The sequence below is a fragment of the Mustela erminea genome, chromosome 5 (genome assembly GCF_009829155.1).
Source record: "Mustela erminea isolate mMusErm1 chromosome 5, mMusErm1.Pri, whole genome shotgun sequence".
Classification (NCBI taxonomy): Eukaryota; Metazoa; Chordata; class Mammalia; order Carnivora; family Mustelidae; genus Mustela; species Mustela erminea.
The window spans coordinates 146,746,067-146,773,083 of NC_045618.1; the positions used below are offsets into that span (position 1 = coordinate 146,746,067).

Genomic DNA, 27,017 nt, shown 5'->3' on the forward strand with positions numbered 1-27,017 from the left:
AAAATGAAGAATACAGGTAGAAAATGTAAATGTAAAAATGAAAGTTAAAAAAAGACTTAAAAATAAAGAATTGATAAAATAAGAAAGTTGTTGAAAAGGAAAAAAAGGAAAGAAAAAATTTTAACCTGAAATACCAGTGAATCGCGAGAAACAGCCTCAACATCTATGTGGCATTCCCCCAGAGCCGGAGCTGGGCAGTGCTGAGTGCTCCCTGTCCTTCCCTCAGGTCTTCTGGGGGAGGGGCCTGATGCACCTGCACCAGGTGTCTCTGGGTCAGCGGAGTTGCAACACCCCTTGCCAGGGGTAAGAGTTGGTGTAAGCCGTTTCCAGTTTTTCTCTGTGGCTGTTGTTCCCCGAAGGCACTGGAGCCTCTTGAGAGGATGAGAGTAAAAATGGCCGCACCATGGTCTCCAGCCCGGAGCTGCGGGACGGCGGCCCCTCCTCCAGTAAACCCTGGGGGAAAAGCAGCCACCACCTCCCTGTGCGCCACACCCTGCAGACCCGCACTGTGCCGTGTCCCTCGACCCCAGCGCCTGGCCCTGTGCCGGGAGGACATGCCAGTGCGGCCTGCACAGATGTCCATTCTCGCTATTTCCAGCCCTGCAGGTCATGTCTAATGGACCCGACTGTACGGACCTTGTCCTCTTACGAAGCCTGGCAGGGATGCATCTTAACAACGTGCACTAATACAGCAAAGTGCGAGTGAAGGTCTGGGCAGCTCGGGTTGCCAGGTGCAAGGAAGCCCGGTCGGGGGACTGAGGGCATGTTGTAGACACCGCTCTGCTTCCGCACAGGCCACCTCCATAGGCCCCCGTTAATGACCCGGCTTGCAGCCTGTCCGGCTTGATTAAGTAACAACACTCCTGTAACGGAAAAGAGAATCATCCCACACGGCCTCCATTCTTGCTTTTAGGTGAGGGAAAGCACGGGACGGCGGCCCCTCCCAGTGTCTGGTGTGGTCCCGCGTGGCTGTGTCCTGTTGGCCATCTTTAAGGATGGCCTCCCGAGGGCCCCCACTCCCACCCCACGTGTAAGCAGGTTGGTGGGTGCCTGGACGACGGGGCATCCTTTTCTCTCATTCTGGTCAAATGAGCTGCGTGGGCAGGTGGGGAGACGGGACAGCAGAGGGGACGCACAGCATGATCCCAGTGTGGATGTCCTCCGTGGGGACCAGTCAGGACGGGGCTAATGGAAACCCCACGGCAGCAGCTTCGCCACGCCGAGGTTATCGCCCACACGTGAGAACGGAGGAGTCGTGCAACGCCACTGGGGACTAAAGCTCCCTCTCTTTTCGCTGCCTTTAATAGGTGCGCAAAGGGGCTGCTCATCTCTGGGCACTGCGCCTGCACCCCAGGACGGGCAGACTGCAAACAGCAAACCATGCTCTGGAAGTGCCCTGCCCGCAAGTGTGTCTCACTGACCAGGCGTGGGTGCTGTGGCCGCCAGGTTGCAGGCGGCTGTGAGCTGGAAGATGAGGGGAGAATGGATTTGGGCTGGGCACTGGGACAGCCCCACAGAGGGGAGAGGGCCTGGCGGAGCTCTGCAGGGCAGCCCACAGCCCGCTTCAGCGTGTGGCACCAGGGGGCACGGGGTCACGAGTCCTGGGTGGCCAGGCCTGGCTGTGGAGGGTTGGGCCGGTCTTGGGTCATGGGGTCATGGCTGTCATCCCAGTGAGCTGGGCAGAGGGTCCTCAGACCCGTCCTGGTGACCACGTAGGGGACAGCAGCAGCCTCCCAGGGTGGCGGGCTGGGAGGGGGTGGGGTGACCATCTGTGTGGGGTGGCGGTCGTGGCAAGGGCTGGCTCAGATGGTCGTTGTGGGGGGAGGGAGCTCACGGGGCTCCTGTGTTCTGGGGCATGAGGAATGGTGCAGCTTCCTTCCTGACCACTGGCCATGGCCGAGCAGGGACAGGTCCTCACACAGGGCTGCCTGGGGTTCCCTGGGACCCCACTGGCCGCTCCGGACCCAGGCGGCTCTGTTTGAATCCATGGGCCAGTCAGATTCCTGGGCATCTGAGTGGGACCTGTCCCTCTTGTCCCCCTGCCTGGGGGCATGGGCTTGTTTGTGTCCTGCGCCTTGGGGGGTGCCAGGGCCGGGAAAGCTTCTCTGTTCCTGGACCTTGTGTGTCTGGGTCCCCGTGACCCCCGCCCCGTCCACCACCGTCTGGGACGATGGCTCCTGTCTTGGGCTCTGGCTGGTTCTGGAGCTCCCTTGTGGGTCTCGGGGAGACACAGAGTCCTCAGGCTCCCTGCCCTCCCGGGGGCATCCTGGGCCCCCATTGCCAGGTCCTGCACGCTTCTCCTCTCCACCTGCAGCGAAAGCGCCTCCTCCTCCAGGTAGCTGCCCTGACTGACTCCAGCAGGCAGGAGAGTGACCCAGCTTCCCAGCCATGCCCTCCCAGTCGCGGCCTCACGCAGCCGCACATGTGCAAATGTGAGGACCCCCCAGGGCCTGGCTTAGGTTCTCTGGGGTGACGGACTGTGAAGGAGCAGGCGTGAGCGCGGGATCGAGGTGCTGGGAGTGAGGAAAAAGCAAACGGAAAGGAAATTGCGGAGGAACCCCTGCAGAGAAATCCCAGCTTCAAGGTGAGAGTCCTGAGAACCTACACTGGGTGGGAATGCAGGTTGGTGCAGCCTCTTTGGAGAACAGTGTGGAGATTCCTCAAGAAATTAAAAATAGAACTTCCCTATGACCCTGCCATTGCACTCCTGGGTATTTACCCCAAAGATACAGATGTCGTGAAAAGAAGGGCCATCTGTACCCCAATGTTCATAGCAGCAATGGCCACGGTCACCAAATTGTGGAAAGAACCAAGATGCCCTTCAACGGACGAATGGATAAGGAAGATGTGGTCCATATACACTACGGAGTATGACGCCTCCATCAGAAAGGATGAACACCCAACTTTTGTGGCAACATGGACGGGACTGGAAGAGATGATGCTGAGTGAAATAAGTCAAGCAGAGAGAGTCAGTTATCATATGGTTTCACTTATTTGTGGAGCATAACAAATAGCATGGAGGACATGGGGAGATGGAGAGGAGAAGGGAATTGGGGGAAGTTGGAAGGGGAGGTGAACCGTGAGAGACTATGGACTCTGAAAAACAATCTGAGGGGTTTGAAGGGGCGGGGGGTGGGAGGTCGGGGTACCAGGTGGTGGGTATTATAGAGGGCACGGATTTCATGGAGCACGGGGTGTGGTGCAAAAACAATGAATTCTGTTATGCTGAAAATAAATTTAAAAAAAAAAAAAAAAGAGTCCTGAGAACCTGGAAGAGCTGAGCTCAGGGAGGTCAGGGAGGGGAGGGGCATGGGGGGCGGGGCCAGGGCAGGAAGTGGGTGGGGGGGCTCTGTGCCCTGGGGCCTGTGTGCTTCCTGCCTGCCGGCCTCCAGCTGGGCCCCAGGCTGCCCTTCAGGCCCACACTCTCCCTGTGACCAGTGCCGGCAGGTGGGGGCGCCGACGCGTGGGGCCTTCTCCCAGGAAGGAGCCCTGTGAGTGCCCCCCCAGCCCCTGCCCATGGTGGGGGCTCAGAGCCTCGGGGGATGGGCTCTAGAGTGACCAGCTGGTGGCTCCGTCGGTGGAGTGCCCCAGGCACCCAGAGCTCCCCAGGCTCCACGGTGGGCTGGGTCCTCTGGCTGCCTGGGGCGGCTGAGTCCTCAGTGCTGGACAGTAGCCCTGGAGGACCCGGCAGGCTGCAGCGCGGGAGCCCCAGGAAGGGTCTGCCTGGGGGAGGGCATGGGCTCAGCTGTGGACAGAAGGGGCGGGGGTCTCCTTGGGCAGCCTTCCTGGTGCTGCCCGGGGCTGCAGGCTGTCAGCGGAGCTGCACTGTGTGTGCGGCCCACCTGCTGCACATTCGGGGGGGTGGTGGGGACGCAGGCCCAGTCGGGCTGTGTCCAGCCGTGGCTTCTGCAAGTCTGCCCCAGGGAGCTGGTGCCCAGACAGCCTTGGCCGGGGGCAGGGGATGGTGGTCCGTGCTCGGCATTGACTCAGGATGCATGGGAGGAGGGGTCTGCCCCAGGGCACGGGCGGCAGGAGCAGACGTGTCCCTGAGGGTCGGCTCTAGCCAGGGGCCGCAGAGCAGACGAGGGAGGCTGAGGACAGGGCCCAGCCCCACAGTGACCGCACCGGCCTCCTGTCCTTACCGTGAAAGGGGGCTGCTGAGGGACCGCGGCTGTCCGGTTACTGAGGAGCCCGCAGACGCGGCCTGGCTGGGCACAGGGCTCCGCTGTCCGAGCACTGCTCTGGGGCTGGGCCCAGGCAGCCTTGCAGCGCTGGCTCCTGGTCGGCCGCACTGACTCGGGGCTGCTCCTGGCCTCGGGGCCTCCACACTGCGGGCTGGGCTGCTGGGCCCAGTCTCCTACGCGGTGGGGACCAGCACTGAGGTTTTTAGGAATGGTGCGGGGCACCGCGAGCCCCATCCGCTAACGCTCACCCTGCTTCAGGCCCCTACAGAGTCCACCAAGGTCCCGGGGCGGGGAGACCATGGTGGTCTCCTGCACTGGGGCCTGTCCTTGGGCAGTCGCTGGCTGCTGAGGACGCAGGACGAGGCTGTGGGGGTGCCTGCAAGCCCGGAGGGCAGGCCCAGCAGTGCACCGGGAGGAGGCCCCTCTGCCCGGGGGCCGGCCTGTGGGCCGGGGTTTGTGGCCTGGAGAGTGTCACCGTGGATCCAGCTGCTACTGTAGCCACAGTGACACAGGCGGGGTCAGAAACCTCCTGGGCTCAGACTGAGGCGCGCGGGCGTCCACACGCTGGGCGCTGTGGGCGAGGACCCCGAGGTGCTTCCAGCCCCGTCCGCGGTCCGCTGGCAGGTGGGTGGGCTCCGAGGCACAGGCCAGCCGCCCCTGCGCGCCCCGCCAGCCCGTCCGGAGCCGCCCTGCCGTGCTCAGCCCTCCTTCCCGCGGGGCCCCCTGGGTGTGCTGGGTGCATCCTGTCCGTGAGGGGTCTGCCCTCAGCCCTGCTGGCTGGTCACTGTGTCAGTGAGGGGCTCCCCGGGGGCGGGGGCAGAGGGCCGAAGGCAGCACCGCGGGGTCTGTTCCACCAGGAGAGGGGCTGGTGCGGAACCGCCAGTCAGGCCTGTTCCGCAGGTGTGGGGTGTGGCCGGGGCTGGGGCCGTCCTCAGCTCTGCCTGCAGCTGCCCCAGCCCCTCCCCTGCCCTGGCTGCAACCCAGGCACCTGTCCTCCACCAGGCAGGGGCTGGGCGAGGGGAGCTGGGACCTGGGGGACAGGCAAGCTCCCCGGGCTCAGGCAGAGCGCAGGGGAGTGACCTCAAGCTTCAGGCCTGAGCCGTCCCACCTGAGGCGCTGCCTGGCATTTCCTGGGAGGCCGGTCACTGCGGTCCTGCTGCAAGTCCCCGAGGAAGTCCTGGCACAGAGAGCCCAGGGGCAGGGGAGGGGAGAGCAGAGGGAGCAGGCAGAGGAGGTGAGGCAAGGGCCTCGGGCAGAGGGTGCTGGGGGCAGGGCTCTCCAGACAGGGCCTGCAGGCCGACCGACCCCCTGCCCACCTGCCCCCCTGCCCACCTGCCGAGGCCTGAGCGCAGGTCGCAGGAAGGGCCTCCCGTGTGTGGCCAGAAGCCCATTCAGTCCTGCGTCCTGGGGGTGAGGCGGGGCCGGTGTGAGCACGGGCGGGTGGAGGGCCAGGGTCGGTGCTGTGCAGGTCCGCTCCTCACGGGGTGCTTGCCCGGGCCCCTGGCGCTCAGTCTGCTGCAGCCTGGGTCGCCCGCACTGCCTGGTGCTGGGGACGGAGCGGACTCGAGCTCACCAGATCCTAGGATGGAGGGAGGTTGGTGAGAGGGTCGGGACCCGCGCGAGCAGGGGACAGAGGGCTGGTGAGGGCAGCTGGTTTTGAGCACAGGACATGTCACTGTGGGACACACTATTCCAGTACCCACAGTGACAGATGCTCAGACAATATGGCCCGTCCCCGGGGCTGGGGGAGGGCCCAGCTCGTGGCTGCCCACCCCGTCCTGGTGGAGGCCGGGGCCCCTTCAGCCAGGTGTCACCCTGGGAGGCTGAGTGCTGGGAGACGGGGGCTGACGGAGGGGGCCTGCGTCCCCGTGGGGTGCCGACCCCGGTGTGGCCCATTTGTCGACAGAGAAGAGCCCGTGTCTCCAGGTGGCCCCTGGGGAACACGGGCAGCACGGGGGCACGCGGACAGGGCCCTGGGCTCCCCCTCGGACCCCCTGGGCTCCCCCTTGGACTCCCAGGCTGCTCCTTAGAGGGGTGGGCCCGGCCAGTCCTCGGTCCCCCACCGTGGAGGTGCTGACGGAGCCTCTACAGAGGGACACTTGGCAGATGACAGGTTCCCTTGCACCGGGGGGTGAAGCCCATCCTGGGGGCTCTACACTCTGTCCCGGGGGGAGGCCGGGAGCCCCCTGCTCACAGACCTGTGCTTCCCTCCTTCCCCGGTCCCATCGCAGCCGCTCCGGCCACACTGGACACTACCTCACCGTTTAGAAGCAGTCAGCCCGGAGGCCCTGAGCACGAGGGGCCCGTCCCCCCAGAGGCCAGAGGCCAGAGCCCCAGACTCAAAGGGGCCAGAGGTGGGCCCGGGGGAGCAGTGGGCTCTTCGGTGCTATGGGAGGCATCACGGTGGTACGTGTAGTCCTCTAGACCACTGTTGGAGGCCCCGTGACAAGAACCCGAGCTGGCACCCGAGGCGGGGCTGGCAGGAGGAGCCTCCTCAGGAAAGGGGGTTGTGCAGGGGCCACCAGGGCTGTGGAGGGGCTGGAGCTGCCCTGGGACCCGGACGCACGCCAGTCGCTGGGGTGGGAGACGGGAAGCTGCGGTCGGCCGCCCCTGGGCTGGGCTGGGAGGACACAGGCTGTTCCCAGGACGTCTGGCTGCCTGCCAGGTGGACCCCACATCTCTGAGCCCTTCCTGTGGACGCCAGGGCTGGGAGGCACTTGGGCAGGCTGGACCTGGGGGTGTGCGGTCGGCTGCATCCCAGAGCTCAGACCGGCTGCCCCAGGAGGGCGGGCGGGTCGTGTGCTGGCGGGTGAGGACCGGTCTGTGTGGGAGCCCACTGTGAGCTGGCAGGAGGGTCCGAGGGACCCCGGATGGGGTGGATGGTGGGGGGGGAGGGGATGGCTCCCAGGGAGGCCTTGTGGGGGGACCGGCCACAAGGCCACTGCCCTTTGTCTATGCCAGCCAGTTCACCCTTCTGGAAGACATGGGCTGGAGCATTGCCGCATTGTCTGTATGTCTCTGAGTTGGGGCGACATGCCCGGTTAGAATCCCTGCCATCCTGCGGCCTCCCTGCCAGGAAGGGCCACACCGTAGGTCCCCATCCCAGGAACAGCCCCTGGGGACAGAAGGCTGGATGTGGGCACGGGAGGGTGCAGCAGCGGCCAGAGCTGGGGCACGGCTGTGTGGATGAGAGCCAGACGAGACCCTGGACAGTGTCCGCCCCCCGGAGCCCCTTAGGTCTGGAGGGCAGCACAACAGCGGGCACCGTTGCAGAGCCTGCGCTGGGGGGCACGGGCGCCGGTGCTGCTGGTCTGGGCCGGCTCCTCGGAGGGGCTTTCCCTGGAGCCGCCTGCTGGGGGTGGATTTCTAGCACCGCCTGGCCATGACCAGCAAGACAGCCCACAGCCAGAGCCTGCACAGCCCCTCTCCTGGGCCACCCCCGATGGCCAGGCCTGGAACAGGAGCCACCTCTGTCAGGATACCGGGGACCAGGGGATGCTCCACTTCCCATGAACCTCGTTCTGCGTCAAACATCAGGCATGAGCTTCTGCTACAGGCCTAGCCCCAGTGTCCACTCTTGTCAGCCTGCCCTGGGTCTCTGGGGGTCCTGCTCATGGGGAGCTGGGTCCCTGACAGTTTGCTCGCCGGAGGCCCTGTGCTTCTGATCCCTGCCGCCGGCAGCCAGGAGAGCCAGGGCTGTGCCTGCCAGCTCAATGGGAGATGTGTGGCCATCCCTGGCCCTTCCAGGCTGCGGCTATGGGTGGACGTTGTAGCTGAACACAAGCCCATGGGCCGAGCTGCTGCTGCTGCTCTGGGGACCCAGGGTCCCAGCTCTGACCCTCGGGGCCAGACTGGAGGGCCCGGGGTTCCGGCGGGGTTTTCGCCGTGAGGTCTGTCGCTGTGGTAGTTATCGTAGTTATCACAGTGGGAAGTTCCTTGTCAAAAAACCTGGCAGGTGGCGGAAGGACCCCTTCCCTGCCGCAGGCGCCTGCTGGGCCCGGCCGCACAGGTGTCCCGTGCACCTGCCTCACAGTCCCGGGCAGCTGGGGGTGTCTGCTCGTCCTCTCCCGCCCTGCCTCCCCGGGGAGGAGGGCAGGGCCCTTGCCGGGGTGGGCCGATGCCAAGACTCCGTGGGCGGGCAGGGCGGGTGTGGGGCTGCTCCGGGTCCTCTGGGGGGACCGGGTGGGTCTGGGCTATGGGGGCAGCCCTGGCGGGTCAGCCCTGCGTCCTTCGGGCACTCGCTCGCAGACCCGGGGTGTGTGCCCAGAGGTGCCAAGGGCGGCCGTGGGGGAGGGTGTGCTCTTCCGGAAACCTCCGGACTCGCCGAGTGCACCGAGGGTCCCAGGGGCCTCAGGTGGGGTCAGGATCGGACCAGACTGAGGGGAGTCCCGGCACCGGCAGGACGGTCCGGCCGGATCAGCGATGTGTCCTCGTTCGGTGTCCTCGGCTGGTGTCCGTGCTGGGCCCGGGGCAGGGCCGGGGCTGGGACCCCGGGGCGGGGTTTTCGGTGGGGTCCGTGACGCTGTGGGAGTAGCAGCCGTAACTATCACAATACACCACCGTGACACAGACCCAGCCCGAATCCTCCGTCCCTGGGGCCTCCTGCCTGTGGCCCCCGGGGCAGGAGCCCGGCGGCCCGAGGCGGGGCGCGCGGATGGAGGCGGAGCCCGGGAGGCGGTGGGCGTGCCCGAGGCGGTGGGCGTGCCCGAGCCGCAGGCGGGGCGGGGCGGCCGCGGGGCTCCGGGCTGGGCTCCGGGCTGCGAGCCGGGGGGCGGCCGCGTGGGCTGCTGCGCGGGGGACTGGGGACCCAAGCCGGCGGGACAGGCGTCTGGGCGAAGGAACCGCCGCGCGGTGTGGGGGTCCCTCCGGGGCCGCTGGACCCTGGGGCCGGCAGGGGACTCCCACCCAGGAAGGACAGGCGGGGAGGGAGGCGGCCGCCGTCGGTCCTGGCGCCACGGACCCTCGGGACCTGGGTCTGCGGAGCGGCGCGGCCTGCGAGGGCGTCTGGAAGGCGCCGGGCTCCTCCCGCTGGTCCCAGGCCCCCGCGGTGCCCCTGACGCCCCGCACCCGCCTCCCTGTGCCGTCTGCGCGGGGCCCAGCGTCTCCAGAGCCCCTGGGCGGAGGGGCCCAGAGACCCTCCGTCCCACGGTCCTTTCTGGTTCCAGCCGGACCTGGAGCGCGTGCAGGTGGGGCGGTGCCGGTGGGGCCGAGACCCAGGACGGGGGCCGAGGAGAACTGATTCCGGGGGAGACCCAGGGGCAGGTGTTGAGGGGAGGCCCAGGGACAGGTCGGGTAGGGCCGGTGCAGGCGACGCGGTTGTCCAGACTCAGGGGAGGCCAAGTGGAGCCCGGGTGCAGGTGCAGGAAACCGAGGCCCAGGGGCGGCCCAGGAGCCGACCTGCACACCCGGCTGCGGGGGCTGCTGGAGCGCCCGAGCCCCCGGGAGGGCGGCGTTTGCTGGGGCTGCTCAGGACCCTCACCGTGTCCCGAGGCCCCAGGGGTCTCGCCTCTCTGTCCTCCCAGTGGCTCCCGGCTTCGACTCCGTGGTGGATGTGGGCGCCTCCGAGGGGGCCTACATGCTTCCCTGGGGCACTGCTTGCTTCTCGTTCCCCCCTTCGACCACCGGAGCTTCTGGAAAGGGCTGCCCAGGGCCTGGCCGACATGGCGTCCGTTGGTCTCCATTTTCCCATGGGATCTGGGGCGGGCGGGCTGGCCCTCTCTGGACCCCCCACACCAGCTGCCGGTGCCCTGCGGGGCCTTCAGGCCTTGACACCACTGCTGCCTGGGGGGTGGGGTGAGTCCTTGCTGGGACCTGTGACTCCTGTGATGCCCAAGGGGCCCATGTTGGTGCCTCTGCTCCTTCCTGTCCCAGGGCGGTCACAGCCCCTAGTGCCCGGACCCTCCCCGGAGCCCGTGCCACCCCCTCCCGGAGGAGGGTCCCTCACATCCTCTCGTGCTTGCACATGGCCCCTCCCTGTGGTCCCTAACTCGGTGGGGCTTCGGGGAGATCCTGTCCACTGGTCCTGGCCATCCCGACTGACCGTCCCAGCCCCTGGGCCCCGCGTTGACTTTGCGGTGCCCCAGCTCTGTCCCTGCCACGCGTCACCAATGTGTGGACCCTTCTGTCTCGTCCCCCCACACGGCAGCCTTGGGCCGGGTGTGTGTGTGGGGGAAGCGAGGAGCCCCTTGCCGCCGTCTTACCGGTGAGAGACGATGCCGCAGGGTTTTCGCAGCTGGGACCTGGAGGGGAGCCTGTGCAGGGGACACGGGGGGCTGACAAGGAACGGGTCCTCGGGCCCCACGTCAGTACCTCCCAGGTGGACACACGAGTCTGGGGCCTGGGGAGGGGCTCCTGGCCATCAGCACATGAACCACAGTGGGCAGGTAGGACTGGGGCCCTCAGGGCCAGACTGGAGAGTCCTGGGGTCCGGCAGGGTTATTGCCCCGGGGTCTGTCACTGTGGCTGTAGCTACCGTAGTAACACAGTGGGAAGTTCCTTGTCAAAAAACCTGGCAGGTGGCGGAAGGACCCCTTCCCTGCCGCAGGCGCCTGCTGGGCCCGGCCGCACAGGTGTCCCGTGCACCTGCCTCACAGTCCCGGGCAGCTGGGGGTGTCTGCTCGTCCTCTCCCGCCCTGCCTCCCCGGGGAGGAGGGCAGGGCCCTTGCCGGGGTGGGCCGATGCCAAGACTCCGTGGGCGGGCAGGGCGGGTGTGGGGCTGCTCCGGGTCCTCTGGGGGGACCGGGTGGGTCTGGGCTATGGGGGCAGCCCTGGCGGGTCAGCCCTGCGTCCTTCGGGCACTCGCTCGCAGACCCGGGGTGTGTGCCCAGAGGTGCCAAGGGCGGCCGTGGGGGAGGGTGTGCTCTTCCGGAAACCTCCGGACTCGCCGAGTGCACCGAGGGTCCCAGGGGCCTCAGGTGGGGTCAGGATCGGACCAGACTGAGGGGAGTCCCGGCACCGGCAGGACGGTCCGGCCGGATCAGCGATGTGTCCTCGTTCGGTGTCCTCGGCTGGTGTCCGTGCTGGGCCCGGGGCAGGGCCGGGGCTGGGACCCCGGGGCGGGGTTTTCGGTGGGGTCCGTGACGCTGTGGGAGTAGCAGCCGTAACTATCACAATACACCACCGTGACACAGACCCAGCCCGAATCCTCCGTCCCTGGGGCCTCCTGCCTGTGGCCCCCGGGGCAGGAGCCCGGCGGCCCGAGGCGGGGCGCGCGGATGGAGGCGGAGCCCGGGAGGCGGTGGGCGTGCCCGAGGCGGTGGGCGTGCCCGAGCCGCAGGCGGGGCGGGGCGGCCGCGGGGCTCCGGGCTGGGGCTCCGGGCTGCGCGCCGGGGGGCGGGGGCGGCCGCGTGGGCTGCTGCGCGCGGGACTGTCCTGAGGAGAGTGATCCAGGGGCGACCCGGGGGCAGGTGCTGAGGAGACTCATTCCGGGGCGGCCCAGGCTCCGGCGCCGGCGAGTCCGAGGCAGGAGGTTCCGGCCAGTCCCCCAGCCCGCGCGGCCCAGCATAAGCGACACCGAGGCCCGGCCCAGGAGAGGCCCGGGCGCAGGTGAGACGACGTCCGCACCCGGGGAGACCCCGCGGAGGGGCAGCGGGAGACCCGGGAGGCAGCGGCCGCGGGAGCAGAGGCCCGGGCGCCCGTACCGTGGAACGCAGGTGCCGGGAGCTGAGGGCCGCCCGGGGCGACGGTGGACCGGGGCGACCCCGCTGTGGTGCCGAGGGCAGCGTCCCCGGTCCATGCTCCGGTCCAGGACCTTGGAGGGCAGATACAGGGTACAGGAGGCCTTGACCCAGCGCAGTTACAGGGGAGGGGTCGGCGCAGGCAAGCCCAGGCCCAGGCGAAGCCGAGGGACGTCCATGGGGGCCCCAGGTACAGGCGTTGTTTGTCACTGGCCAGGGGAGGCCCAAGGACAGGTGAAGGGGAGGAAGCCCAGGTACAGTCGGAGGCAAAGTCCACAGCCAGGGAGGCCCAGGGGCAGGTGCCGCAGATCCAGACCCTGGGGAGGCCCCGCTGCAGGTTGCACGGACGTGCAGACCCAGGAGAGGCCCAGGGGAGGTAAGGGGAGGCCCAGGTGCAGATGTGGTCTGGTACAGGACACCAAGGACCAGACTCAGGGAGGCCCGCGTATAGGTGGAGGGGAGGTCCAGACCCAGGGGAGACCCAGCTGCAGGTCCAGCAGTTGTCCAGACTCCGTGGAACCCCAGGCGCAGGGGAAGGGGAGTTCCAGGCCCTGGGAAGGCTCAGGGAAACCCAAGAAGCCTATCTGGGTGAGGCCCAGATAGGCTTTAGGGGAGGTCCAGACCTAAGGGATGCCGCGTTACAGGTAAAGGAGTGGTCCAGTCTCAGGGGAGAACCAAGAACAGGGGCAGGGGAGGCCCAGGTGCAGGTGCAGAGGAGGTCTAGACCAAGGGAGGTCCAGGGAAAATGCAGTCCCAGGAGAGGCCCAGGTACAGTTAGGGAGAGGTCCAGGCAGAGTGGAGACCCAGCGGGGAACAAGAGAAGTCCCAGGTACAGATGAAGGGGAGGTCCAGAAACAGGAGCCTCCTAAGGGTGTCCCAGGTACGGATGAAGGGGAGGTCCAGGCCCAGAAGAGGGCCAGGGGAGTCCCAGGTACAGGTGAGGGGAAGGTCTAGGCAAAGCCCAGGGGAGGCTCACGTGTAGGTGAGGACCGGGCAGAGGGGCATTGTTAGTCTAGACTTAAAGGATGCACAGTTACAGGTGCAAGAGAGGTCCAGGTCCAGGTGCAGTTCTCAGCAGAACTTCCAGGCATAGGGGAGACCCAGGGGAGACCCAGGTACAGGTGAGCCCTCGGTATAACTGACACGGTCCATCCAGACTTAGGGGAGGCCCAAATACAGGTTCAATTGAGGCCCAGATGTAGGTGATGTGGTCGTCCAGACCCAGGGATAATGAGGTATAGGGGAAGGGGAAGCCACGACCCAGTGGAGGTCCAAGGGACATTTAGACAGAGGGCAGGCACAAGTCCAATTGAAGGGAAGGTCCATTTCAGGAGAAGACCAGGTACATGTGAGTAGGAGGCCCAGGGGAGATGAGGTCCAGGGATAGGTACAGGGGAGGCCCAGAAGTGCATGAGGCCCAGGTACAGATGCGGTGGTACTCCAGGTACAGGTGCAGGAGAGGTCCAGACTCATGGGAGGGTCAAGGGATGTCCAGGTAAAGGTGCAAGGGAGTCCAGACCCAGGTGAGGCCCAGGGATAGCCCAGGTATAGCCCAAAGCAGGTGAGACCCAGATACTCTTTCAGGGGAGGCCCAGGCCACAGGAGGCCCAGGGGAGTCTTAGGTACAGATGAAGGCCAGGTATAGGTGGGTTGGTAGTCCAGACTCAGGAAGGCCCAGGTTCAGGTGCAGGGGAGGTCTAGGCCAAGGGGAGGTCTGTGGGAAAGTACAGTCCCAGGAGAGGCCAAGGTGCACCTAAAGAAGAGGTCCAGACCCAGGGCAGACCTAGGTTAAGGTGCAGGGAGGGTTTATACCCAGTGGAGGCACAGGTGTAGGTGAAGGGGAGGCCCAGGCAGAGGGGAAGAGCAGGGGAGGCCCAGGCACAGGTGATGTGTATTCCAGGAAAAGGGTAGGCCCTGGCCCGGGTGCAGGTGAGGCCCAGGTATAAGTACACAGGGGCTCACATGGGGGAGGGGTGCTGAGAGAAGGCCAGGTGAGGCCAAAGATCAGTTGAGGCCAATGTGCAGGTGCAGGTGCAGCCCAGGCCCAGGGATAGCCCAGTTTCAGATTATGCTCAGGTGCAGAAGAAGTGGTACTCCAGACCCGAGGAGGCCCAGGAAAGGTGAGAGGAGGTCCTGACAAAGGAATGGTCCAGGGGAAGCCCACGAACAGGTGAGGTCTACGTAAAGGAGCAGAGGATGTCCTGACCTCAGGGAGGCCCAGTTACAGGTGAAGGAGAGGTTCAGTCTCAGGGGAGGTCCGAGTGCAGGTGCAGGGGAGGCCCAGGCAGAGGGGAGGCCCAGGGGAGCCCCAGGAGCAGGTGAGGCCCAGGTGCCCTCCTGCACACCTGACTGGGGTTGCTGCCAGAACTCCAGAGCCCCCGTGAGGGTGACGTTTGCTGGGGCTGCTCAGGACCCTCACCTTCTCCCGAGGCCCCCGAAGTCTTACCTCTCTGTCCTTCCAGTGGCCCCTGGGCTTAGACTACGTTGTGAATGTGGGTGATTCTGAGCGGGTTTACGTGCTTTCCTCTGGACATCGTTGTCTCTCATCCCTTCTCTTGACCGCCAGAACTTCTAGAGAGGGCTGCCCAGGGCCTGGCCAACATTGGCGCCTATTTGTCTCAAGTTCCCCATGGGATTCTGGAGCTGGAGGGCTGGCCCTCTGTTGGACCCCCCGCACCAACTGCCCATATCCTGTGGGGTTCAGGCTTTGACATCACTGCTATCTGGCAGATGGGGAGGGCCTCTCTGAGTCTTGTCCCTCCTGTGGTGCTCATCTTCTCTGCCCAAGGGGCCCATGTTGGTGCCTTTGCTCCTTCATCTTCTGGGGGGTGTTGGCTCCCTCTGGGTCCCTGACCCTCCCCTGAGTTCAGTCCCAGAGCTTGGTGGGGCTCCCAGCACCACGAGTGGTCAGTGTTGAAAAGGTATTTCCACTGGGTTTTAAGGTCTCATTCCAAAGGCCGTGGCTGCCCATGGCAGCAATTGCAAGTGAGGAAGTAAGCAAGGAAAAGCCTGAGTTCTCCCTGCGTCCAGCCTCCTGGGCTGGACCCCTACTATGAGCTTGTTGGATTCTCAGGATGTGTGTTCCAGAGATGCTCTTCCTGTGGACCCCATCTGGCCCCGAGGTTGGGTCCTGCATTGCTGCCTTGTGTGGCATTGCCCAGAGGGAGGACCCTGCAGAACCTCCCTCCACAGAGGGGGCAGCACCTCCCTGGCTGAGCCCCCAGTCTCTGAGAGCAGACCTTGACGAGCCCTGGGAGGAGTGGTGCTGCATCGGGTTCCTTTTGGCCTCCTCTGAGCTCCTGACCCTCTCAGAGGAGGGCTCTGTACACACAGCACTTCTCATTGGTCCCATTCATCCCTTGAAGGACATCTCAGCTCCTTCTACAGTTTGGCTATTGTGGACATTGCTGTATGACATTGGGGCTCACATATCCCTTCTTTTCACTGCATCTGTATCTTTGGGATAGATAAGACCATAGTCTTAGTGAACCAACAGATGTTAAATTAGGTGTACATTAAAACTACATCAAAACCTCAGTACTGCATAATAATACACATTTATTTCATTCACATGACTTGGCTGGGTGTTCTGTTGACCTGGGATGGACTTACCCACATAACTGTAGGTCACTGGGGAGCCACTTGTCTTTGGGATAAATACCCAGTAGTGCAATTGCTGGGTTGCAGGACAGTTCTATTTTTAATGTCTTGAGGGACCTCCATAATGTTGTTGAGAGTTCCTCTTCCTAGTTATACTGTTGAGGGATGGTTGAGCGAATGAACAGATTCTACAATACCAACCACAACCCAAGTACAATGCACCCTAGAAAAAAATCTGAAGTGGTTATTATGCCTCCATCAGAAAGTATGAAAACCCAACTTTTGTGTCAACATGGACGGGACTGGAAGAGATTATGCTGAGTGAAATAAGTCAAGCAGAGAAAGTCAATTATCATATGGTTTCACTTACTTGTGGAGCATAAGAAATAACACGAGGACATGGGGAGCTGGAGAGAAGGGATTTGAGGGAAATTGGAGACGAACCATGAGAGACTACGGACTCTGAAAAACAGAGTTTTGAAGGGGTGGGAGGTGGGAGGTTGGGTGAGCCTGGTGGTGGGTGTTAAGGAGGGCATGTATTGCATGGAGCGCTGGGTGTGGTGCATAAACAATGAATTCTGGTACACTGAAAAGAAATAAAAAAAAAAAAAAACCTAAAAAAAAATCTGAAGTGGTTAGAAGCTACCACAGAAAAGCAAACAAAGCCAAAATGGAACAAAACAGTATAAAGGGGGGGAGGTAAGACAGACTGTAATCTCACAGAGTGGACAAAGCAGGGTGATCCACTTATTCCTGATTGAATTTTGGTGTGTGTGTGTGTTAGAAGACACTATATCCCAAAATTGCAAAGAAATAAAAACTCAAATATAAAAATAAAATCGAATAGAGAGAAAAAAGGACTAGAATGAGGGGTAAATGTATAAAGGTAGACATGAAAAAAAAGGATAAAAAGCAAATTTAAAAACACAAATTGGTAAAATAAGAATCTAGTTGAAGTGGGAAAAAGGTAAAAAAGAAAAAAGAAATGGAACATTTCAGACTGAAGGATCAATAAGTCAGGAGGAAACACTCTGAGCTCAATATACTATCTTCCCCTGGCTTTGAAGTTTTACAGTCTTGGGGGATCCACGAGCTTGTCATTCACCTGTTTTTAAGCGTTGCCTCACCCTTGTCAGGAGGATGGGTTCAATGTGAGCTGCTTGTGTGGTTTTTGGTTCCTGGTAGCTTTCCCTGCCTCTCCAGAGGGTCAGAGCAAAGACAGCCATATCTTTGGTATCTGGCCCAAAGCTGTGAGACCACAGTTCCTCCTCTTCAATAAACCTCTGGGTCAAACCATCTCCACTTCTGTGTACACCAAACTCTGAAGACTCCCAATGTTTGTGTCCACTGCAGTTCTCCCCCAGGGAGTCCCAGGGAACTGCAAGCATATCTGTACTTTGTGTCTTTGCAACGGTGATTGGTTGTGGGCTAGCATGTGCACCCTACTACTCTGCCACTCCCTGCTCAGAGCAGAATGCTGCCCCATTGTCCTTTCCAGGGTGGCTGCCACCCTGAGAGCTGTTGCCCAGTCATGGGGCAGCCTTTTTGTACCTGCCAGGGGATGGCAAATCGCTTCCATGTTCCAGTCCTTTTCAGGGTGCTCAGGCATAAAGAGATCACCTGACTGGCCTGTTCACAGTTTATTGTGACCAGAGCTGGGAGTCCCTTCTGGGCTGGCTGACTGTAACCAGTTTCCCTGCTCCGCTGATTGGGCACTCTTCGGTTCAGGCATCCCCAATCTTTCAGTGTCCCCTAGGATCCAGAGACCACAATGATCCACCTAGAATTCTGCCCTTTTCACCCCTTGAGCCCCTTTAGAAAGGGATGTTTCTCATTGGAGCAGATTTCTAAGGGTTCTGATTTTGCATTCCTGTGTTATATCACTTTCCAGTAGCCAAAGTTTAGATGCTCCCTCCCCCCTCCATTTATCTTCCAATATTTCCTATAGATTCATGACTCCACACCTCCTCACTTGCAAAAAACAGTCATTTTTCTGCTTGTGAAGTTCTAGATATATTTCCATTTTTTGGGTATAATATGTGATTTATTTTATTTTTTATTAACATATAATGTATTATTAGCCCCAGGGGTACAGGTCTGTGAATCGCCAGGTTTACACACTTCACCACCACACTCACCATAGCACATACCCTCCCCAATGTCCATAACCCACCCACCTTCTCCCTCCCCCCTCCCCCCAGCAACCCTCAGTTTGTTTTGTGAGATTGAGTCTCATATGGTTTGTCTCCCTCCCTATCCCATCTTATTTCATTTTTTCCTTCCCTACTCCCCAAACCCCCCACATTGCCTCTCAAATTCTTCAGATCATGGAGATCCAGATATATTTTCTTACATCTCAGGCTGAATTCATGGGCGTTCAGAATGGTGTGATAGATATCCAGCTAAATTCAAGGGACCAGATGAAATGAGGTCCCCTACTCTTCTGTCATTTTGCTTCCCCTTTTTCCTTTTATTTCTTTCTTTCCTCCTTTCTTTTCTGGACACAATGACTAGAAGGAGAAATTCATAGCAAAAGAAAGAACCAGAGGTAGTACTCTCTGTCATAGATTTTGTCAATACAGATATAAGTAAGATGTTGGAACTAAAATTCAAAATAACGATTTTAAAGATACTAGGTGAGTTTAAAAAAAAACACAGAAGATACTAGAGAATCTCTTACTGCAGAAATAAAAGAACTAAAATCTCATCAGGGCAAAATTAAAAATTCTATTACTGTGATGTGGTCATAAATGGAGGCTTTAACAGCTAGGATAAATGAGCAAGAAAAGAGAGTCAGTGATATAGAAGACAAAATGATGGAAAGTAAGGAAGCTGAGAAAAAGAGACAAAAACAACAACTACTGGATCATGAGGGGAGACGTCAAGAAATCAGTGATACCATAAAGTATAATAACATTTGAATAATAGGGGTCCAAGGAGATGAGGGAAGAAGGAGAGGGGCAGAAGGTTTATTTGAACAAATTATACCTGAGAACTTCCGTAATCTGGTGTAGGAAATCCCCTTCAATATCAACAAAAATAGGTCAACAACCAAACCTATAATAGTGAAGATTGCAAACTTCAGAGATAAAGAGAAAATCCTAAAAGCAGCTGGAATAAGAGACATAGACATATAAGGTTGGCAGCAGACCTATCCACAGGGACCAGGCAGGCCAGAAAGGCCTGCCATGATATATTCAATATGCTAAATGGGATAAATATGTGGCCAGAATACTTGATGCAGCAAGGATGCCATTCAAAATAGGAGAGATAAATAACTTCCAGAACAAACAAAGACTAAAAGAATTTGTGATCAATAAATCAGCCCTACAAGAAATATTAAACTTGGTCCTTCAAGTGAAGAGACAAACCCAATATAACAAAACCAAAAAGAAACAGAGACAACCTAAAGTCAGAAACACTGACTTTACAGGTAACAAAATGACATTAAGTTAATCTCTTTCAACTAACCTGAAAGCAAATGAACTAAATGCTCCAATAAAAAGGCACAGGATATGAGACTGTAATAAAAAACAAGACCCTTTGATATTCTCTCTATAAGAAACTCATTTTACTTATTTATTTTATGTCTTTCTTTTTAAAATTTATTATTATTTTTATTATCATATAATGTATTATTAGCCCCAGGGGTATAGGTCTGTGAATCACCAGGAACAAACTCATTTTAGACCCAAAGACACCTCCAGATTAAAACTGAGGGGGTAGAGAAGAGTTTATCATGTCAATGGAGTTCAAAGGAAAGCTGGAGTAGCAATCCTCATGTCAAAGAAGTTGGAGTTTGAACCAAAGACTGTAGTAAGAGAGGAAGTGGGATGCTATATCTTACTTAAAGAGTCTACCAAACAATAAGATCTAGTACTTATAACTATTCATGCTCCTAATCTGGGAGAGGCCTTTTACATCAACCAATTAATAATCAAAGTAAAGAAACACGTAGATAATACAATAATACTAGGGGACTTCAACACCTCACTCACAGCAATGGCCAGATCATTAGAACAGAAAATCAACAAGGAAACAAGGACTTTAAATGACACACTGGAACAGATGGACATCACAGATATATAAAGAACATTCCATCCCAAAGCAACAGAATACACATTCTTCAAAACTGCACATGGAACATTCTCCAGAATAGATCACAAACTGTGCGATAAATCAGGTCTCAAAGGATAACAGAAGATTAGGATTATACCCTGCATATTTTCAGACAACAATGCTTTGAAACTGAAACTCAAGGTCAAGAAGAAATTTGGAAGGAACTCAAGCACTTGGAGGTTGAAGAGCATTCTGTTAAAGAATGAATGGACCACTGGGTTGCAAACAAGGAATCATGGTTATCAAAAACTAATGATGTATTCTTTTTTTTTTTAATTTTTAATTTTTAATTTTTTAAAAATTTTTTTATTTTTTATAAACATATATTTTTATCCCCAGGGGTACAGGTCTGTGAATCACCAGGTTTACACACTTCACAGCACTCACCAAAGCACATACCCTCCCCAATGTCCATAATCCCACCCCCTTCTCCCAAACCCCCTCCCCCCAGCAACCCTCAGTTTGTTTTGTGAGATTAAGAGTCACTTATGGTTTGTCTCCCTACCAATCCCATCTTGTTTCATTTATTCTTCTCCTACCCACTTAAGCCCCCATGTTGCATCACCACACGACAACATGGATGGAACTAGAGCGTATCATGACTAATGATGTATTCTATGGTGACTAACATAACATAAAAAAAAAAAAAGAAAAAAGGGAGAAAATAAAATAAAATAAAATAAGATACATGAATGAATGGGTTGACTATGAAGTTAAAGAAAATTAAAAAAAAAATTCATGGAAACTAGTGAAAATGAAAACGCAACTTTTCAAAACCTTTGGGAGGCATCAAAGGCAGACTTAAGACGGAAATATAAAGCAATTAAAACATTTCCCAAGAAACAAGCAAAATCCCAAATACACAAGCTAACATTACAACTAAAGGACCTGGAGAAAGAACAGCAAATGAAGCCTAACAAAGCAGGAGAAGAGAAATAATAATGATTACAGCAGAAATCAATGAAACAGAAACCAGAAGAACAGTAGAAAAGATCAATGAAATTAGAAGCTGGTTCATTGAAAGAATGAATAACATCAATAAACCTCTGGCCAGACTTATTCAAAAGAAAAGAGAAATAACCCAAATAAATAATATCATGAATGAAAAAGGAGAGATCACAACCAACCAAAGAAATACAAACAATTATAAGAACTTATTTTGAGTGATTATATGCCAACAATTTAGGCAATCTGGATGAAATGGATGCATTCCTAGAAACGTATAAACTACCAAAAATGAAGCATGAAGAAACAGAAAATCTGAACAAACCAATAACCAGCAAAGAAATTGAAGAAGTAATAAAAAATGCCCCCTTCCCGCAAAAAAGATCTGAGGACCAATGGCTACCCAAGGGAATTCTACCAAACTTTTAAAGAAGAAATAATACCTATTCTCCCGAAGCCATTTCAAAAAATAGAAACAGAAGGGTGTGAGTCATATCCTCTGTCATTGAATGACATGATTCACACACTTGAAATAATAATTATATGAGAAGAGAGAACTTTATAAAACTGATGAATAAGTGGGAAAAACCACTTATTTTAAAGCACAGGTTGAATACAAGTGGCTAACAGACACATGAAAAAATGTTCATCATCACTAGCCATTAGGGAGATTAAAATCAAATCCGTATTGAGATACCACCTTAAACCAGTTAGAATGGCCTAAATTAACAAGACAGGAAACAACATGTGTCGGAGAGGATGTGGAGAAAGGGGAGCCCTCTTACACTGTTGGTGGGAATGCAAGTTGGTGCAACCACTTTGGAAAACAATGTGGAGGTTCCTTAAGAAATTAAAAATAGAGCTCGCCTATTACCCTGCAATTGCTCTAGTGTGTATTTACCCAAAAGATACAGATGTAGTGAACAGAAGGGCCATCTGTACCCCAATGTTCATAGCAGCAATGGTCACATGTCGGTGCCCGAGCGGCTTGTAGCGCATGCGTGGTGATGCTTCTGGGCTCCGCCGTGCCCGCTCGTTGCCTCGGCCGCTGCTGCCTCAAGCCGTCGCCGCCGCTGGGTGGTGACGGTGCGGAGCTGCTCCGGCTGGGCCCGCGGGGGGGCCCCGGGCGCCGCACGACTTTTTCGGTGCCCAAAAGTAAACACGCCATTAAGATGGTGGCTGGATGCGAGCCAGTAGGTGGAACTTAGGATTTTGTATCTATGTGGCTGCGAGTGATGGGTTGTGCAACCTTGGTATATATAGACATGCACGGGCGGGGGAGAGAGAGATCCCAACAGCTACGCAGAAATAAAGCTTGCTTCGCTGAGGTCTCCTGGTCGTTCTTGCTGGCGAGAGCGACAAGTGGTGCCGAAACCCGGGAAACCCGAAACCTACACCGAGGAGTTCTCAGTGAACGCAACTATCCAGTGTGCACAAAATTTCAGATAAGAAAGTTCCTAAGTATAGGATGAGAAGTAAAAGGGTTCCTAGGCATAGGACAAGAAATAATGGGATCAAAGTTTACTAAGATGGGAGGATTACTGACGGAGGTGCTTAAGGCTAACGGCATTCCGCTAGACTCTAACCATAAAACGGTTAAAAATGTTATTGAGGAGCAGGTCGGAGAAGCCTCTAAGGCAGGATCTAGCAGAGGGGGAGAAAATTCAGAGGAGAGCTCCTCTGAAGATGAGCTTGGGGAAGCCATGACACACTTAAAATTAAAAGAGGAAGTCCCTAATGAACCTTTAAAGGGGAAGACATACAAAGAAGCCGGGAAAAAATATGACTCCCTAGCGCCCTCTGTCAGAAGGTCAAGAATTCCTACCCCTGAATGTAGGCCTATAGCACCACCTGCAGAATGGCCGCCACCATATAACACTTCATGCTCCCAAAGGCATGCGGTTGTCCAGAATGTAGAAATGCAGGATGGAGGGACATTACGGACTTTACTAAACCCTCTCCTCTTGCATACCCAGTGTTAGAAGATCAAAATCAACAGAGGTTTCATCAACCACTAGACTTCAAACTTATTAAACAGTTTAAGGAAGCAGTCACTACTTATGGGCCACAGGCTGCTTATACACTTTCACTTTTGGAAGCAGTCGGTAGCATGAACCTTACCCCAGACGATTGGACTAACATGGCAAAAGCAACTCTGTCTGGTGGACAATACTTGATCTGGAAAACTGCTTGGCAAGAGTGTATCTCGGAAACTGCCCGGCGTAACGCCGTGTCAGGGAATCCCCACTGGAATATTGACATGCTCATGGGAGGAGGTCAATTTGTGGGACAAAACAATCAGATTGGGTACCCCCAGGGGTGTATATACAGATAGCAGCTGCATCCACTAGGGCTTGGAAGACCATACAGGGTTCTGGCGATTTGCAGGGACAACTTTCCAAGGTGTTGCAGGGGCCTAATGAACCCTATGCTGACTTTGTAGATCGTCTGCTCCAAGTAGCAAGGTGCAAATCTATCCATAAATTCCTAAGTCAATTTGGTATAGTCCATACTACAGGTATACCTTACAACCCACAAGGTCAAGGAATAATTGAATGCGCCAATGGCACCTTCAAACGATGCTTACAAAAAATAAGAAAAGGGGGAATAGGGGATGACTACAAGTCACCCCGTGATCTTACATCTCTCACCCGTTACATTTTAATTTTTTTGTCCTTGTACCATAATGGTACATCTGCAGCGGACAGGCATGCGGCGGTTACCGAACACACTCTAGCCCAGGCAAAGTGGAAGGATATACTCACGGGCCAATGGAGAGGCCCTGACCCAGTCCTAAGATGGCACCGAGGTTCTGTTTGTCTTTTTCCACAGGATGCCCAAGTGCCTATCTGGGTCCCGGAGCGACTGATTAGAAGAATCGATCAACATGGCCCACCCCGTCCTGATGCTCAGCCTGATAGCGTTCCTGGCGACACCAGCATCCCTTCAACAGATGCACCAATGGGCAATACTGAAAGCCTGGCCGTTCCCCATGCCACTGACGAATGAGTCCGCCATCCTTCCTCCTGTATACCTACTTTCATTCCCATGCCCGTTTCTGTAAATCCTAACAATTCGCCTGTATTGCTCTCAAGACATAAAAGAGACGTTGGGATCACTGCAGCCATTATTGTGGCTGTAGCAGCCTCCGCAGCTGCAGCAACTGCAGTGGCTGTAGCTCTCACCACATCTGTAACAAGTGGACATTCTCCAGAAACTATTGACGACCGGATGCATCCAATCACTTTCTGGACTTTGCATAGCCTCCGTGGCCTATAATGACCTTTCTATTGCTGCTAATCTGTCGAAAGAGTTAAGCAGATAAGATTGACATAGCTCCATTACGGGACTGGGTATCTGTTGTAAATCCTTATGTTCCGCCGTTTTGCATCATTACGTAAACAACAATGTAGGCAACAGTTGGCGCTAGTACAAGCTTGCATGGCACTGGAAGCTGGTACATTTCCCCAAATCTGGCTGACAGCGCTAGATCGGTAGTCAATGACGGGTAAGATTGGCTGCATGCACATAGCAACCTAAGCCAGGAGTTCTCCAACCAGGGGGAATTATCCGATGACGGGTAAGCATGTTCATGGCAGCTGACAACCTAAGACAGGCACGATCTCCTGCCTTGCATGCCTAATATAAAAGAAAAGGGGGAGATGTCGGTGCCCGAGTGGCTTGTAGCGCATGCGCGGTGATGCTTCTGGGCTCCACCGTGCCCGCTTGTTGCCTCGGCCGCTGCTGCCTCAAGCCGTTGCCGCTGCCGGGTGGCGAAGGTGCGGAGCTGCTCCGGCTGGGCCCGCGGGGGGGGGGGGGGGGGGGCGGGCGCCGCACGACTTTTTCGGTGCCCGAAAGTAAACACGCCATTAAGATGGCGGCTGGATGCGAGCCAGTAGGCGGAACTTAGGATTTTGTATCTATGTGGCTGCGAGTGATTGGTTGTGCAACCTTGGTATATATAGACATGCACGGGCGGGGGAGAGAGAGATCCCAACAGCTACGCAGAAATAAATCTTGCTTCGCTGAGGTCTCCTGGTCGTTCTTGCTGGTGAGAGCGACAGTCACAGTTGCCAAGCTGTGGAAAGAGCAAAGATGTCCTTCAACAGAGGGATGGATAAGGAAAATGTGGTCCATATATACAATGGAATAGTATGCCTCCATCAGAAAGGATGAATACATGTTTATAAAAAATAAAAAATTAAAAAAAAAAAGAAAGGATGAATACCCAACTTTTGTATCAACATGGGTGGGACTGGAGGAGATTATGCTGAGTGAAATAAATCAAGCAGAGAGAGTCAATTATCACATGGTTCCACTTATTTGTGGAGCATAAAGAATAACTTGGAGGACATTGGGGAGATGGAGAGGCAAAGGGAGTTGGTGGGAATTGGAGCGGGAGATGAACCATGAGAGACTGTGGACTCTGAGGAACTAACAGGGTATCAGAGGGGAGGATAGTGAGGGGATGGGTTAGTCCAGTGATGTGTATTAAGGAGGGCATGTATTACATGGAGCTCTGGGGGTTATATGCAAACAATGAATCATGAAACACTACATCAAAAACTAAAGAGAGTTTTGAAGGGGTGGGGTTTGGGTGAGGCTGGTAGTGGGTATTGTGTAGGGCATGTATTGCATGGAGCACTGGGTGTGGTACATAAACAATGAATTCTGGAACACTGAAAAGAAATAAAAAAAAAACCTAGGAAAAAAATAAACATTAAGTCTAAAAAAAAAAAAAAAACCCCAACCCCAAACCAAAACAACAGAAACCTAATGATATTCTGTATGGTGACTAACATAATAATAAAAAACAAAAAACAAAAAACAAAACAAAAACTAACGATGTGGGCACCTGGGTGGCTCAGTCAATTCAGCGGCTGCTTTTGGCTTAAGTCATGATCCTGGAGTCCTGGAATCAAGCCCCCATATGGGGCTCATTGTTCAGTGGTGAGTCGCTTCTCCCTCTCCCTCTGACCCCCTCCCTGCTTGTGCTTGCTCCCTCTGTGTCTCAAATAAATAAATACCTAATTACAAAAAACCCCTAATGATAAACTGTATGTTGACTAACTGCACATAATAAAGCAAAAAAAAAAAAAAAAGGTGTTCTTTTATGCAAACCTTTTTACCTGTGTTTTTATTTCAGTATATTTGGACTCTTCAAACCTTCCACTAAAAGACTGGGATCCCCATGAGAATATGATTCATTGTCCCAAACTTCTGGGGAAGGAGTATGATGAAGGCAGGGGAATCCATGTACTTCCTATCTCCTTAGCCCATCACCACAGCTGCCCCTGCCCCAGGGTTTCTGGCACAACCAAGATATGGGTTCTCACACAGTGTGTCTCCCACAGTGAAACATGGCCATGTCCTCCGACCTCAGACTGCTCAGCTCCATGTAGGCTGTGCTAGCAGATGCGTCTGCCATCAGGGTGGCTCTGCCATGGAATGTCATGCATAACTTGTGGCACCATCTTCATGGTCAATGAACCCACTCCATTCAAGCCTTTGTCCAGGGGCCTGTCACATGCAGTGCATATAGTAGTCAATGACCATGTATCCAGATGCCTATGGCAGACCTTCCTGGATGCTTCAGCTTCCTCACCTCAGCCCCAGACTTCATCAGCTGCACCAGGGAATACATGCCTGTGGAGAGGGAACAGGTGGGGATGAAGTCATTCTTGACTGGACTTTGACCCCCTCCTCAGCCCAGAGACCGAGAGTCCCTTACTTGTAGCCAGTGCCATCAAGATGAGGATTCTCCAGCTCCAGGTCATGGTGAGGGGCTGTGCTCTCAGGAGCTACTGTAGTGGAGAGGTGCCATTGTTGGGCAATGCTCTCAGGCCACAGGCATCCTCATATCTAACCTTGCATACCTCAGATCATTTGCATATTCATGAGGCAGCGTATCCCATACTCAAAACCAGACCCATCAAGATAAGGAGCAGATAGACATCATAGGGACCATGGTCAGTAGGACGTTGAAAGCCCAAGTCCTAATCTTTGTTTGAGGACATGTGTACCCTGCCAGCTCCCTGAACTGTGTGCCGAACTTCTCCCACTAAGGGAAAAGAACCCACAGGAAATTATCCTCATTTTGGAACCAACTTTGAATGACAGAGAGACCATCTGAACCTGTTCTTGGCTCTAAAACCTGGATGTTTTATACCTGGATCAGTGTGTCTCCAAAATGCTGCATCCAATGAGCAAATAATGCATTCAGTACTCCATCTCTTTACAGTTAAGATATCTAAAAGCCCTGGAATATCATCCTTTTCAAATGTGCTTCTCATTGCTTGGAGTTTGGTAAATGTTCCTGATAGAACAGGATATTTACACACCCTTTAGCATTGCTTGTCCTACCCATATTTAAATTATTTTCTGGAAAAGGAGACCCCGGTTTCTGAGAGGAAAGACTTCCCCAGACCCCTGTGCACCTGCTCCTGGGGCAGCAGCCCTCTGCTGTGGGGTCCTGAGTATCCCCAGCAGCTGA

General features: G+C 56.0%; 1 protein-coding gene, 1 long non-coding RNA gene and 1 gene segment (V, D, J or C); 1 reads left to right on the plus strand and 2 right to left on the minus strand.

The window, feature by feature from the left end:
* Nucleotides 1–5,035: 5,035 nt before the first annotated feature.
* LOC116589886 lies at nucleotides 5,036–6,557 on the minus strand. Its single transcript, XR_004285429.1, has 3 exons — nucleotides 6,383–6,557; nucleotides 5,517–5,763; nucleotides 5,036–5,361 (listed from the first exon to the last, which is right to left on the minus strand). It is a non-coding gene; the product is annotated as an uncharacterized LOC116589886 (long non-coding RNA).
* A 2,015-nt stretch (nucleotides 6,558–8,572) lies between these two features.
* LOC116589874 overlaps nucleotides 8,573–27,017 on the minus strand; it is a 40,751-nt gene continuing 22,306 nt past the window's right edge. Inside the window, 2 exon segments of the V gene segment in view lie at nucleotides 8,573–8,809; nucleotides 11,220–11,301. Of these exon segments, the coding sequence occupies nucleotides 8,601–8,809; nucleotides 11,220–11,301 (291 nt within the window).
* LOC116589865 (translation initiation factor IF-2-like) lies at nucleotides 8,809–14,793 on the plus strand. 6 transcript variants are annotated; one of them, XM_032341609.1, is made up of 4 exons: nucleotides 8,809–8,891; nucleotides 11,416–12,252; nucleotides 12,679–12,706; nucleotides 12,758–14,793. In XM_032341609.1, exons 1-4 carry the CDS (start codon nucleotides 8,839–8,841, stop codon nucleotides 12,812–12,814), a joined length of 975 nt encoding a protein of 324 aa, XP_032197500.1. In that variant the 5' UTR covers nucleotides 8,809–8,838; the 3' UTR covers nucleotides 12,815–14,793. The 6 variants fall into 6 exon arrangements, with proteins under 6 accessions (XP_032197500.1, XP_032197501.1, XP_032197502.1 ...); XM_032341610.1 differs by having other exon boundaries at nucleotides 12,679–12,689; nucleotides 12,741–14,793; XM_032341611.1 differs by lacking the exon at nucleotides 12,679–12,706 and having other exon boundaries at nucleotides 13,220–14,793.